This window comes from Haplochromis burtoni, unplaced genomic scaffold (genome assembly GCF_018398535.1).
Source record: "Haplochromis burtoni strain Fernald_Lab_line unplaced genomic scaffold, NCSU_Asbu1 Contig_134, whole genome shotgun sequence".
In the NCBI taxonomy this organism is placed as follows: Eukaryota; Metazoa; Chordata; class Actinopteri; order Cichliformes; family Cichlidae; genus Haplochromis; species Haplochromis burtoni.
Genome location: NW_024582495.1, coordinates 894,457 through 908,169, shown reverse-complemented (window position 1 = coordinate 908,169; position 13,713 = coordinate 894,457). Strand labels below are relative to the sequence as shown.

The window sequence follows — 13,713 nt, the reverse complement described above, 5'->3', positions numbered from 1 at the left end:
TCACTCTCAAATTTCTCTTTTGCTATCATGTATTGCCACTCTTAAAATTAAAATGTTCCCACGCTGCCTTACCATAATCAGGCACATAGCCATTTCCTCTCTTGAGGACCAGGTGGATGCGGTGGCCTCCTCTGCGGATCTGCTCGACAGCCTGGCTGTGGGTCATCCCGGCTGTACTGTTCCCGTTTATCTCCACAAGCTGATCGCTCACCTGTAGCCACACACATCATTTCACCGCTTTACAAACTGGAGCTCAATCATTTTAATCACCAGAGTCTGAAATTTTTAGCCTTTATTAAATGTTAATGTTAAATGTTTCTCATATAATAATTTCGTAATTCCATTGATAAATACTTAAAAGTCATCCATCCATTCTTTTCCACTTATCCTCATTACAGTCGCCGGGGGGATGGAGCCTAACCCACCTACCATAGGATGAGAGGTGGGGTACACACTGCATGTCTTTGGACTGCGGGAAGAAGCCAGAGTATCCAGAGAGAACCCACCCAGACATGGGGAGAACATGCAAACTCTTTTAGTCATATAGACTTTAATGTCAAGGCTTCCCCTTCAGACTTTTCAGGAAATATCATCCAAACACATTTTAGCTAACAGAAAAGATTACACGCACATGTTTTATATGGTTTCTATTTAGAAGTATGTAGTAGGAATAATAGTTTAACTGGTTCTGAGTGATATGGGCTGGAAGTATCTGTGAGGCTGTTATGAATAGGAGTGGCAGGCAGGCAGGTACTTTTGGCTGCTTCTCTTCTCTCTTTAGTTTTGCCACATATTTACCTTTTACAGATTTTACACCACAAGCCTCCCTGAGCTTTTGAACCGGGAGAGCTTTTCACATTTTTAGGCGAATCTGAGAGTTACTACACTATGGAAACACAATAAGTAGCTCAAAATTTTTTAAAACAAACAAAGAACCTTCATTTTTCAATTTTCGAATGTACAGAATTACAGTTTACAAAATTGACTGTCAATGGAGAATAAATCTCAACAAGACTGAGTGAGAAAATCTTTCATCGCAGGCTTGTGTTATTACAGGTTTGCAGATCTGGAAATTGGCCACAGTCTTTGCAGTGTTTACTTGGGAATGGCTGCTGTACTAGCAAAGCAAAGTTGCTTAATTTATTTCAACTTCTAGCACAGGATACACTGGATCATCCTTTCTGAAAGAAAAACAGATAATTCTGTCCTACAATTAAATAAAAAAATAACCTGAAAGTTCTTTCCTTTATAATCTTCACCTTCACTTTGCAAAAATGTTGGTCGTTGCGTGACAGCGTTTTGATGACCGCTCAGCTGATTAATTCAATCAGCTCGATGTGCACAGCTCTGGTTGACATCCAGGTAACGAGTACTGTCCAATGCTTGCTGTCAGCACTCCCACCTCTCGGAGAACATGTACATTAATAATTGTCCAGGATTTAAACACATTGATGCCATCCTCTAGTCTTCTCCCACGTAACTTGCGACAAATAACAGACTTGCGGATAACAGAGGACATTTCTGCCAAAAACCCAGCATCCAGCTGCTTGGACTGCTGCCTCCATTGTATTATGTCCTTACTGAGATACTTTGTCATAATAGAATCTCACAAGCAGTGTGGCATTGTGATGTGTGGGACGATCAGAGTATGTTCACTTGAGAGGTCTGCAAACGATACACGAAATGCAAAGGATTTTGCTTCTTGAACAGGCTTTGCTTGTTAAACATCTTTCCCTCCTCGAGATGTCTGAACTCTTTAAAGACATGTTACACAGATGGAATAATCACAACTTTCTTGCGAGAGCTCAGTTGTGGTTGACATCTGTTTGAAACGTTTCCAGCCTCTGCATTTTGCACTGTGAGAATTTCCCTTAATGATGCTGACATGAATCAGCCTGGCTGAAGCATTGCAGAGTTTCCTCTAGTTTGAGAATAGCTCAAAGCAGAGCCTAATTGAGCCTCTGTTGTTCTGGACCCAGGGCTGGGAGTTCAAGTTGGATTTTAGCATCTGAAAGGCTTCTATTAGCTCTTCAGTATTTGATGCCACCCAGTGTAGCCCCAAATTGGATTTAGCAAACATCTGTGTAATTCTTTTCAGGAAGCATACTGCTTTTGACAGTGAAGAAAAGAGAAATGACTGTGAGCACAGATACCTGTTGTTGCTCAGCGTTTGAGAGAATGGCAAAGTTGAGCTGGCACCACCCTTGGAGGAAGGGAAGGGACTAGATTTGAACATTTTGTTGGATGTTTTTCAGAGGTTTCAAAAAGATACCATAGCCATCAATGGAAATGTGCAAGAAGGTGTTTTATTGTTTAGTAGTCAGAGAAGACCACAGAGACCATTTTCGTTATGTGCGGTATGAGGACAGAGACTCCAACAAAACTATGGGGGAGTAGAGGAAGAAAAATACACATGTTTACACTGCTTTTGCCATGTAGTGCGTCAGACATGACACAGAGAAGGGTGAGGAAAAACGTGGCTCTTTTTCAACATAGGAGACTCAAATCAACAATGTTCAGTTTGGGCTAATTTAGCAGCCTTTTATAAGTAAAAACTGATTCTTTAAGCACTATGGTTGTCTTTTACTAATTTCTCACTTAGGAAAAACATGAAAAATGTGAATTCCCCTTCACATTTTTCCTTGACCTTGAGGTCAGGGAAGAGTGTTTCGACATGGATTATTAAACCAGAACTTCAATGCATTCATTATATATTGTGTAAACAAGCTGAAATGCACATAGGAAACAGACTCACCTGCATTTTTTGGCTCCGTGATGCAGGCCCTCCCTCCATCAGTCCCAGAACGTAGAGGCCCATGTTGTACTCACTTCCTCCTCGGAGGCTGAAGCCGAATCCTGAGGGGCCGCGATCCAGATCCACACTGTAATACCTGGAGTCCCGCTGGGACACACAGATAAAGAGGTTTAGGTTAATATTATACACTGGCAGTTAATAACAGCCACAATCAATGTAGGAATTTCAGTGCCCGTTAGGTACACGTGATTGAATGTGCTTCCCTCACCTTTGGACGTGACCTCTGTCCCTTTCGGTTTCTGTGACCAGAGTCATAGTCAGCAGTTTCCGGAAGGTTTGCAGAGTCTGCAAATGATAGTGATTAAGGTCTGATTGTGAAATAAAAGCCAAGCTTTGCACTGTGGCATATGTGTATGTTTGGATGCTTATGTGAATGCCTACAGGTGCTGGAACGCGGGACAATGGTAAGACGTAGAGTATTTCCTGCCCGGCGAAGTATCTGAGCGAGCTCCCGATGAGGCAGAGTCACCACCGAGCGTCCCTCTACAGCCTCTAAACGATCCCCGGGCCGGATCTGACCGCTCTTTGCCGCAGGACTGCCACGACGGACCGTCACAAACCGGTGGGGCAGAAGAGAAGCAGCTGAAATAGGACAGAATAAAACAGTTATTAGCGCATTAAAGTAGATGAGGCTGGAACACGAGATTCCATCAGGCCTAAAAAGTTTCCTCTTAACTGAAGGCTGAGAGTAATAAGTGGAGTCATAAGTAGATAATTATAAAAACAGGAAGCTTTAGCTCATCAGTGCATGTGCCAGAAATCCTAAAACAAGCTATAATTTAGCTTCGGATCATTCTTGACAGGCTATTTTATGAATTACTTCCTCAAAGGAGCCTACCTAGTCGCTCCTTTCCCCACTATCTCCTTGAAACACTTTCCTCTTCTCCCTCATATTCCCATCTATCAACCTACCTCTCTAACCACTGACACGCCGCAAACAGTTTTTCAGCTGTCCAACAATGCATCTTCCCCCTCAAGAATAAACTGTCATGGAACGCAATCTTTCCGGCAATACTTTTTTCCAACCCAAATCTGTCAAACCGCACATAACAACAAACTTTAGATCTTTAGATATCTGTTTACCCAGCACCAGTGATTCTTATGCTCAGCACATCTAACATCCCCCTCAAACTGTAGCTTGTGTGCATTAGTATGCCACCGGCTTAGAAAACACACACAGCAGTACTTTTATTTTTCGTGCAAGCACCATCGAATATTTTTCTCCTCGATGTGGGAAAACGACTCTTCTCACCCTCATCAGCTATAAGACACAGTGTGAAACTGAGGTTACAGATAATACACAAGTGTGTTGTGGAAGGCGAGGACCGGACCATTAGCTTCATGTATAATGAACTCCATTTGTCTTATTGTCTGTATGAAGAGATCACGTGCAATTAAGCTAAAATGGTCAGAATCTGAGGCTGATGAGAAAAATATTCAGCAGCCTAACAATAAATTTGCTTCCTTTAATCTCCTGCACCAACTAAAAAGCTTAAATATTTTTAGCTGGACAGCTGTTTCTGTCTGCTGTTATCTCTTATTTCTCTTTTTGTGTTTTAATAAACTCCCTATTAGGCTTTCCCTGACCCCACTTTGAGGGAATGCGGAGCTTTAGTGGCAGCTGGCCCTTCTACAGTCTTGCCAGTGGCCTTATGTAACCCATCAGGCAGCATAAACATTTTGAAACTGTTATTCAGCTGAGGTACATGACGCTCAATTCTGCCATTGTCCCTCTGGTACCGAAATAGCATGTTTAGAGTGATTTAAAGAGCAAAATGAAATGCTTCGTTAACAGATTAAAATTGTATTCTTGGCGGTAGGAGTATGTCGTATGAGATGAGGAGCATGTCACATTGGAATCATGATTCAGTTACAAGGTTCAGCCTATAAATCAGAGCCCAGAGACACGAGTCCAATCTGGGCCTAATCTGGGTGACCCAGGCGGAAACAGCAATCAGGTCAAATCAAAGCCAAGGCAGCTTTGCAAATAGTCTTCTTATCATGCATAATACATCAACAGTGGCTAAACACATGAATACACATGCAACAGCGATGCTCACACGCACACGGCAGCATTGTAGAAATGCACAGACACATGTTAAGAATCTCACACACACACACAGACACACAGTGACTCACATGCAAAAAGATGAGGACAGATGCACTCAGCCACAAATGCACAAACAGACACACAAGCTACACACACATGCATCTGAACGGACTGCATTATATCGTAGTGCCTTTTCCTCTGGCTCTCCATGTTCTCCTGTCCACAGTGATCCCACTGCGGTATGCCCAGCAGCCAGCCAACCTCTGACGTGCTGCACTGATTACCGCTCAGGAGTCGAGCAGCCCCCCTCTTCCATAAAAAACCCTCTCTGGACCCCAGATGAGGCGGCGAGTGTGGACATCGCTACAGCAGCCTGCGGATGTATACTACATGTTGTACACCGGGAGGGGAGAGAGGAGTGCTGGTTTTCAGCAGGATCACTCACATGGTAGTGTCTCTGCCAGTTAGTTAATGCTGAACATCACCGCTACAATCGAACTACCATTAGAGCTGGGACTAATCGCCTTTTACCACAAATGCTCATTATGTCTTGTGCCGTTTTACACCTGACTGGGCTTAAAATAACAACAAGATTTCCTTTCATCAGCTGTTGCTTCAATCACAAAGGCTGCATCATCATAACTGCAAAATCAACCATACAACACATCTCTTGCAGCATCCTTTTGATCAAGCATCTGACACCTCGAACGTGTGAGCATGTGGTTCGAACTTTCACACCGTCAACACATCTGGCTGAGCAAACTTTAGAGAACAGAACGCAGTATTTAACACTACTACCTCACCTACAAAGCTGAATGTGAAACACTGCACCAAACCAAGACCAACCTCATTTCTGCCAAACACACAAGAAGAAGTGGAGCAAATAATTACGTTTGGACTCCTTCACAGTTCTCAAAGCAGACTGTAGTCTCTCCAGCATGGCTCTCTGATTCGCATGCACAGGAAAACAAACAAAAGGATTAAAAAAAAAAAAAAAAAAAAATCTGTGTCAAGCAGATTCACATGCAGCGGTCGACAGGAGCGAAAACACAGGTTTGCTGTCGCTTCTGTTGCTCCTCGGCGAGGGAAACATTCAGTGTAGCATTTGTAGAGTGATGGAGAGAGCGGGAGGTACGGAGCGATAGATACAGAGAGACGGAGAGAGAGTTTTAATCTTTTGAAAAACCAGACTGGACGCTTTTACTGCAGAGCAAAAGGGGTGTGAGAGAGAGAGGGAGAGTGGGCAGGAGCTTATGAGTGAGAGTGAGAGAGGAAGAGAAAGCCAGAGATGGGAATAGAAAATTATTAAGGAAAAAAAAAAAAGAGGAAAAGAGAGACAGGGGTGAAATGAAGGGGAGAATGAGGACATGATGGAGATGGAGGCTTACAAGAGTGGACAGACTTTGTACTGCAGGGACAGGTGCAACTACAACCTTAATCTCACCATGAAAACACAAATGTGTGCTCGCTTGGGCCATAAAGCAAATTGAACTGCATCAAAGTGGAACAGAGCAGCTAATGCAAGACATGTAAAGGTGAGAGGGTAATACATCACTGGGATGCTGCGGCTAACCTGCTATTCATAAGCAATACACTAAAAGCTAATAAGGGGCAGGATGTGTTCACTTCCCAGACAGAACTGAAACAATGCAGCATTGTCCCGTAAGATCAAAGATACGAGACTACTTTTCTTAATTCAAGCTTGAATATTCAATTCAAAAGATTGCAGACATAAACATTTAAAAAAAAAATCTATTCTTAAATCATTTTTGGAAATGAATGAAAGATGGGGCTGCCACATAAACTTTGTGATCTTTTAGCAAAGCAGTTCAAGCAGTTTGAACTTACAGTATTTTTTAGAGGATAAAAGGATACGATCCATTAACAATATAAAATGCACTGTATGCTGGTGGTTTGCACGGTCAGCTAACAGCACATGTGTCAAACTCGAGGCCTGTAGAAAAAATCTGTGGCTGGCAAACCAGGTTAGACTCAATTAATTTTGGCCCATGCAGCTCTAGCTGTGATATGCCAGCTTAACAACTTAAACAATTTCATCTGCAAGAATGCAATCTCTGTTTTGTAAAAGTATAGTTTGTCCTCAAAGTGGACATGAAATTCTTACATTTTTCTGTGCAACCTGTTTCACTCGCTTGCTTTGCTGTATGACATTATGTAAACTACACGACCATTTCTTTTCTAACATTACATTTCCCTGTGACAAAGTGGTCAGGCATGAACTCATTTACCACTTGTCCCTTAACCACATTGATAATTTATTCCTTGTTATTTTACAGTCAACCATACTGCTTTAATTTAGACATTGCTAGTGTAACTTTGCTTAACATACTATCCCGGGTTTGTTTGTGGTAGCAGTAGTTACATCCATCACATCCATGCATGCATCCATGTTTTTTTAAAGCAAATACTATTAACCATCAGGTCATTTGAATTTTCTCCTGTTCACAGGCAAATGTCTGGTAAATGATGTTTTTTTTATGTTGCTTTGGTTATACTTACCATGTGTGTGGGAAGGGCCACCCCAGTACTTCCTGTTTATATAGGGTCACGAGGTCATGGATTGGATCACTGGATGTAACCAAGTGAAGGGTTTTTCATTTTGTATAGCATTGTTTATTTTCTTTAAAGTAGCCTTTTGAGTTGTACTGTATGCAGTGTTTTACTTTTCAAACCATTTAGCAGAGTAAATGAGTTTGTCAGTTTCATGCGTAATCTTATTCCTGTTCTTTGTTTAGACTCGTATTGTTCGGTCTGACCTATTTTTTTCTCAATGGTAGAGACTAATGAGGTTCAGGTGTGTGTAAAGTCCTGTATACAGCAAGTGGGATTTTTGCCTACCAGGATGGTTGTTTTATGGTAGAATGGAGATGCCAGAAATAAAGTACACTTAAAAGAAACTTCACTAGTATGCTGATGCTGTCCACTTATCACCTTCCTTGCTGTTTGTTACCACACAGTGGTCATGTTCAGGCCTGTACAACAGGCTTTTGTGAGTTAGCTGTATGGTTGTCTATATTGTTTAAATTTTTGTTGACTGGCTGAGGGGGTTTATGCCTACAAATCTATACAAGATAGTTTTCAATTTAACTAAATAAATAAACAGGACATGCATTTTCCAATAAAGAAAAGGAATGTGATTCCTTCTCTGGTAAATTCATCCCACAGTCCAAGAAAGTGCAAGAAACAACCTGTCCAAGGAGTCCAGTGTGAGATGGGATAGTAGATTGTATATAATCTTAAATGTTTCAATTACTTGTTTCAACTCTCACAAAATAAAAATATAAAAATATTGAGTTCATTTTGTCAAATAGTATGAAAGATAGGATAAATTAGGCTATGCCTTAGGGTGGTCCTGCAACGGGAATAATGAGTTGCTAGCCCAGAACCCTAGATAAACATTTAAACATTTAAAAAAAAAAAAACCAAATGAGTGAATGAATCTAAAGCACAGCTGTGCACCTGACAAATGGTGAGCAACTTCCTGCTTCCAAGCAAAAAGTGCACTTCATGATGAAGCAGTCACTTGAAAATAGAGGAGGTCAAAACCAGTTTTCTTTACAACCCAAATAAAACCAACCTGGAAGCCTTTAAAAGAGAAAGGTTCATTGTGCATCATGACTCATCCAGTGGCATGTGGCCACGGTGACCACTTTTTAATCTGTAATTACCTAATGGTCTTTCTGTCCACAAGGGCGTCCAAATGAGACCCGTTTTAGTGGGCATCTCACCAAATCGCTTTACCCAGCCAGAAAAGTTCAACTAATGTTGCATAATGTCCATCCAATTCTGTTTCTTTGGATTAAAAAAATACTGTGTCGCTCACCAAAATTTAAAAGCTTTACTATCTCTAAAAGATTTAACCTGATGAAAGTGTCATGATAAGTCACAAGTTGAATCTTACCTTTCCCATTCTCCACGTCCTGTGAGGCAATCACAAAGCCAAAGCCTTCTCCTGGCTTTCTCCTCAGCTCCACTTCAATTCCTCGATGCCGCCGAGTTCGTTCACCGCCCTGCTTCTCCAGCACTGGAACGCCAGCAGCTTCATCCTCCAGGCCCGTGTTAATCCAGTCTTTGGGCTCCATAGTGAGGGTTACTGGAATGGATTCCAAGAAACTCGTGCTCTGGATTAGCGAGGAACGTGCTGGAGAGGGAGGTGTGCCGACAGAGGTCCGGGGCACTTGCAGTGCCTCTGGGAGCACAGAGGAATTGTCAGGTGGAGGAGGGGGACGGAGCAGAGGTGGAGGGAGTCTCCGGATAGTTCCAGGGGAGACAGCTGAATGATAGACTCCTGATAAGGAGAGTGAGAGAATAAAACCGAAACAAATAAAAACAAAGAGAATACATTTTGTTAACGATTCACTAAAAAGTAGAGCTTCTTATTTTATTAATTACTGGAGACACCACATATAACAAAAAAGGGGCTTTTTAAAAAATTTTAATAGCCCTAGAGGATAGTTTGTCCAGCAAAGTGCACTGAAACACCACCGTTATGCTCAATGTGATGCAGCAAATGTTACAGAGTAGCATCGCTGCTGAGTAGGCATTTTAAGGAATAAAGGAAAATCTACACATCCATCCATCCATTCGCTTCCGCTTATCCTTTTCACATCTGCACATTAATCACCAAATAATTTCCTCGTCAGTATGACTTCAAAATAAGCTTGTTCCTGACAAATGATCGTGTCATTCATGTTCATCATGTCTGTTAGCAAATAGGCAGCTAATTTGCCAGTAGAGAGGCAATTATTCCCAACTATTCCACTGGTACAGTTGAGTTATTTCATTTCAACAGTATGCAGGGGTATTAAAAAAGAATGAAACAACTAATGTGGGGAAATGATCTAATCTAAAGAACCGAGTCTACCTGCAGGTCTGAACAGAAAATTTGGGTAAGCAGTAAAAATGGACGGAAAAAGTGAATGCATAAATGGTTAAAGCAGATATTAACAGGACAAGTGGAATTTATAGTAATAAGACAACTGTCTTATTACTATAAATTATAAATGGTGAGTTAAAGTAAAACTTTTGAACATGACAGGTGGTAAAAATGAACGTTCTTGAGACCTGACAGAGCTACAGAGGAATGTCAGGAGGGAGAGGCTGAGAACCGCTGATGGAGCAGATTGCAAAGTAAACATCAGAACAACAGCTGCTCAATCTGAATTCCACAAAACCAACAAACATTTTAATTGGTTGGTCAGATGCAAAGGTGGAACTTTAAAAAGTTCCCATCTTTTATTCTACTGCAACGAACATGCACATTATGTATGCACATTACTAAGCTGGCAAAGCAGTTTTTTGGTTCTAGTTCTTATGCAAGTCAGGGTTGCAGGAGAGCAAAAATCACTGAATATCAAATGATTGTGAATTATTTACCTCCTCTGTAAACCAGTAAGATGACTTCTCCCCGTTTGGCGTGCTCCTGGATAATTGTTTGTACCTGAGAACAAACATTAAAAGTATTAAGTTTTGAAATTGTTTCAAAGTTTTTAATCATGCAAAGTCATTTCTGATTCAAACTTAAGGGGTGTGAGGAAAAAATAAGCTAAAATGTTGGAAACCACTGTTTTTACGCACTGTATTATCTTCATCGGTTTATGTTTCATCTCCCTGGTTTTCTTTCCACTTTTTCTCCTTTACCTGTGTAAAGCTAAGGCTCTGGACGTCAGCTCCGTTGATTTTGACAACAGCGTCCCCTGGCTGCAGGGAGTTGCACTGCTTCCTGTCCCAAACTCGATTTACTAAAGCAATAGTGCCTCCTGGACCGCCAGCCGTCATGCTGAAGCCCAGGCCTCTGTCTCCTTCAGTCTGGCCCAAGGCCACTGGCACCAGCTCCCCTCCACTGAAAGCTCCAAGTCCACTGCCTACACTCATTGCCCCAGGTGAGGACATGCTGCTGGGACTTGCAGTGGGGCTGGTGTTGCCCTGGAAACCATTAAAGCCACGGTGTTGCGGGCTGTCTGGGGTTGGAGGTCTGAGATGGGAGGTCTGTGGTCTGAATAGGTGGGGATGAGTGCTGCGGGGACCACCGGGGGAAGAGGAGGGCCTTCCTGGAGACTGAGGCAGGGGTAGCCGGGACCCCGATAGGGTGGACAGGTCACTCTCAGACGACTTGGATGTTCCATAAAGTAAAGGATGACGAGGTGTCGCGAGTGAGTTATTGTTGTGATTACGGATCATTGATGCCCTGATGAAGAAGAGAAAGGAGAGTTAAAATCAATACTAAATGCCTCTGTGTTCAGAGACAGTATCATACTAAAACATGTAGGGATGCAGTATCTGCCATTTAGTTTTTAGAAATAATGTCCATCTCTGAAATCCAATTTTCGCTCATCACAACATGGCAGATAGATTAACAACCCCGCAAACCGTAGTGAAGCTTAATCTAAAATGCTTCCTTTTTTCGACTGGCAAGATGATTACCTGACTGATCACTGAAAATTTTGTTGCACTGAGGCTAATCATAGCCTCAGTATCCTGTTTTTAGCTGGTAGGAACCCCATGTGGTTGTCATCTATTTCAAGGTTTGACATACTGTGGGTTCAGAGATGCTCTTCTGCATACTTTAATTGTAATAATTGGTTATTTGAGTTACTGTTGCAGTGTGGCCATTCTCCTCTCAAGTCAACAAGGCATTTTCTCCCAGAGAACTACTGGGACAACGGATATTTTCCTTTCTTTTTTTTTTCTCAGAGTATTCTCTGTAACCCCAACCGATGGTTGTGTGTAGATTAGCAGTTTCTGAAATACTCAGACAAGCCCGTCTGGCATAAATAGCCATGCCATGTTCAAAGTCACTTAAATCACCTTTCCATTCTGAATCACGGTGTCAGTTTAAACAGGTATTCTTGGCCATGTCTATATGCCTAAATGCGCTTATTTGCTGATCAGATAATGGCCAGTTGAACATGTGTATCTAATAAAGTGGCCTGTAGGTGTATATGTCAAGATAACCCATAAAACTGTACTCCATGAATCATTAAGGGGAAAATTTGATTTATGGTTGGCACCTTGACTCCAGACTGATGGTGAACTTGCTGAGCTAGCTACGCCCACACAGCGGTGGACAGTTAAATTACCCAAGGGGATACAAGAAAAACTGGAAGGACTTCCCCAATGAGCTCATAAATAGATCAAATTATACTCAAATTACACAAATTAAAAGAGAATTAATCATTTAATGTCTCTAGGTATGCATTTATTTTTGCATTTAAGTTATTACCTGTGTGAACCAATCGCAGAAACAACTTCACTGTCACTTTGGCTTGCCATTGTTGGGTCGAGTGACTGCAGCCTGGCTAAACTTCTGTGGGAGCGAGGTGGGCGAACAGGGGACGAAGAGACGGCATTGCTCACACTGGAGCGTCTGTAAGGGGGCAGGTGTCTGGAGGTGACAGACATGGCATTTCCATTTGTGTCCAGAGTCACGCCAGGCTCCATGTACCTCCCATCACCGTGAACCCCATTAAAGTGCTGCGTGTGGGGTGAGGGTGCTGGTAGGCGAGGTAGTTGGTGAAGAGATTGAGGTTGGGTGGTGGTGGGTGGTAGGATGGGGTCCACACTGTCCAGTAACCTCGAGTGCTTTGGATAACCATCCGGGTTGTAGAGCATTGGATACCCTCTTCTAACTTCTACATCCACGCTGTGGCCTACAGACACCACCTTGAGCATCTCTACAACCTCTTTGTGAGACATTCCCAACACACAGACGTCATTGATGTACACCAGGATGTCCGCTAATAAACCACAAACAAAAGGACAGGGATACAAAAATAATTATCACAAATTTCTTAACTTAACAACAGATTCTTTCTGTTAAACTGTTCTCACTTCTGTTATATTTTTTGAAAAATCCATCTACCAAACTACCATCCAAATGTTAATTCAATATTAATTAGAAAATTGCTTATTATCAACTAGTCTGTGCATTCAAAGCACTCTTTTGATCTGTTTTAATCTCAAATAATTCAAAATTAACAGATTATAATTTGTTGATTGTTGCATTGTTTTCTGAAATTGTGTGTGTTTGTGCTTGCAGATGCAAAGCACAAACACACATAGCTAATGTACTCATATTTATTTAGCACTTTTCTAGTTTTACTGACTCCTCAAAGCCCTTTGAACTACAAGTCACACAATAACTGTTTTCTATGCACTTCAATCACCAGTTAACTCAAAATGTGTGGAAAAAACCCACTGCAAGTACTCTGGAGTGGATTAAACATGCAAACTCTGCACAGAATTAAACCATGAACCATCTTGATGTGAGGCAACAGTGCGGCTCATCCCACTACAACCACACTGTTTCACATCCCGTGTCTGTGTCAAGGCACCATCTCGCAAGGCACCTTCTGACCTCTGTTCCTTATGCGGACCATATACGATCATATCTACACTGTTTTACTATTACGCTCTTTTGAGATTCTCCCGTGACCCTGCAAGGACCAGCGGTTTTGTGTCCCTGCGGGACGCTGGGTGAATGCATGTGAACACAGGCAGTTCTCATGACAGTGTACTGATGAACTCTGTCACCACTGTCCCGTGAAAAATACACACAGACATGACATGTCTGTCACAATTCCCTCAAACCACCATTTTACTTGATTTGACCGACACTGCTGGACCTAAAAATCTTTAAATCTAAAAATCTTTATCAGTAGTTATGGGTTAAATGTGACACCAAACAACCACAGTGTACAAAAATTTGTATCACCCGTACAACAGTATAAAAATATTCATATTGCAGTCTAACTAAGCAAAATTTAGGTTATTTTTGCAGCTGAAAAATGTCAGAATGAGTCAAATTTGACCCGAGCAGTATGTAAGG

At 41.8% G+C, this 13,713-nt stretch overlaps 1 protein-coding gene across 5 annotated transcripts in view; it reads right to left on the bottom strand.

Annotated features, from left to right (window-relative positions):
• The window catches only part of LOC102314376 (membrane-associated guanylate kinase, WW and PDZ domain-containing protein 1), a 51,744-nt gene that overhangs the window by 6,002 nt on the left and 32,029 nt on the right, over positions 1-13,713 (bottom strand). For all 5 annotated transcript variants that reach the window (XM_005930689.3, XM_005930691.3, XM_005930692.2 and 2 more), the window contains exons 9-16: positions 12,109-12,622; positions 10,527-11,073; positions 10,263-10,326; positions 8,788-9,174; positions 3,197-3,397; positions 3,024-3,100; positions 2,756-2,902; positions 73-211 (exon numbers count right to left, since the gene is read on the bottom strand). In XM_005930689.3, coding sequence (XP_005930751.1) covers positions 73-211; positions 2,756-2,902; positions 3,024-3,100; positions 3,197-3,397; positions 8,788-9,174; positions 10,263-10,326; positions 10,527-11,073; positions 12,109-12,622 — 2,076 coding nt within the window. The remainder of the gene's footprint in view (positions 1-72; positions 212-2,755; positions 2,903-3,023; positions 3,101-3,196; positions 3,398-8,787; positions 9,175-10,262; positions 10,327-10,526; positions 11,074-12,108; positions 12,623-13,713) is intronic.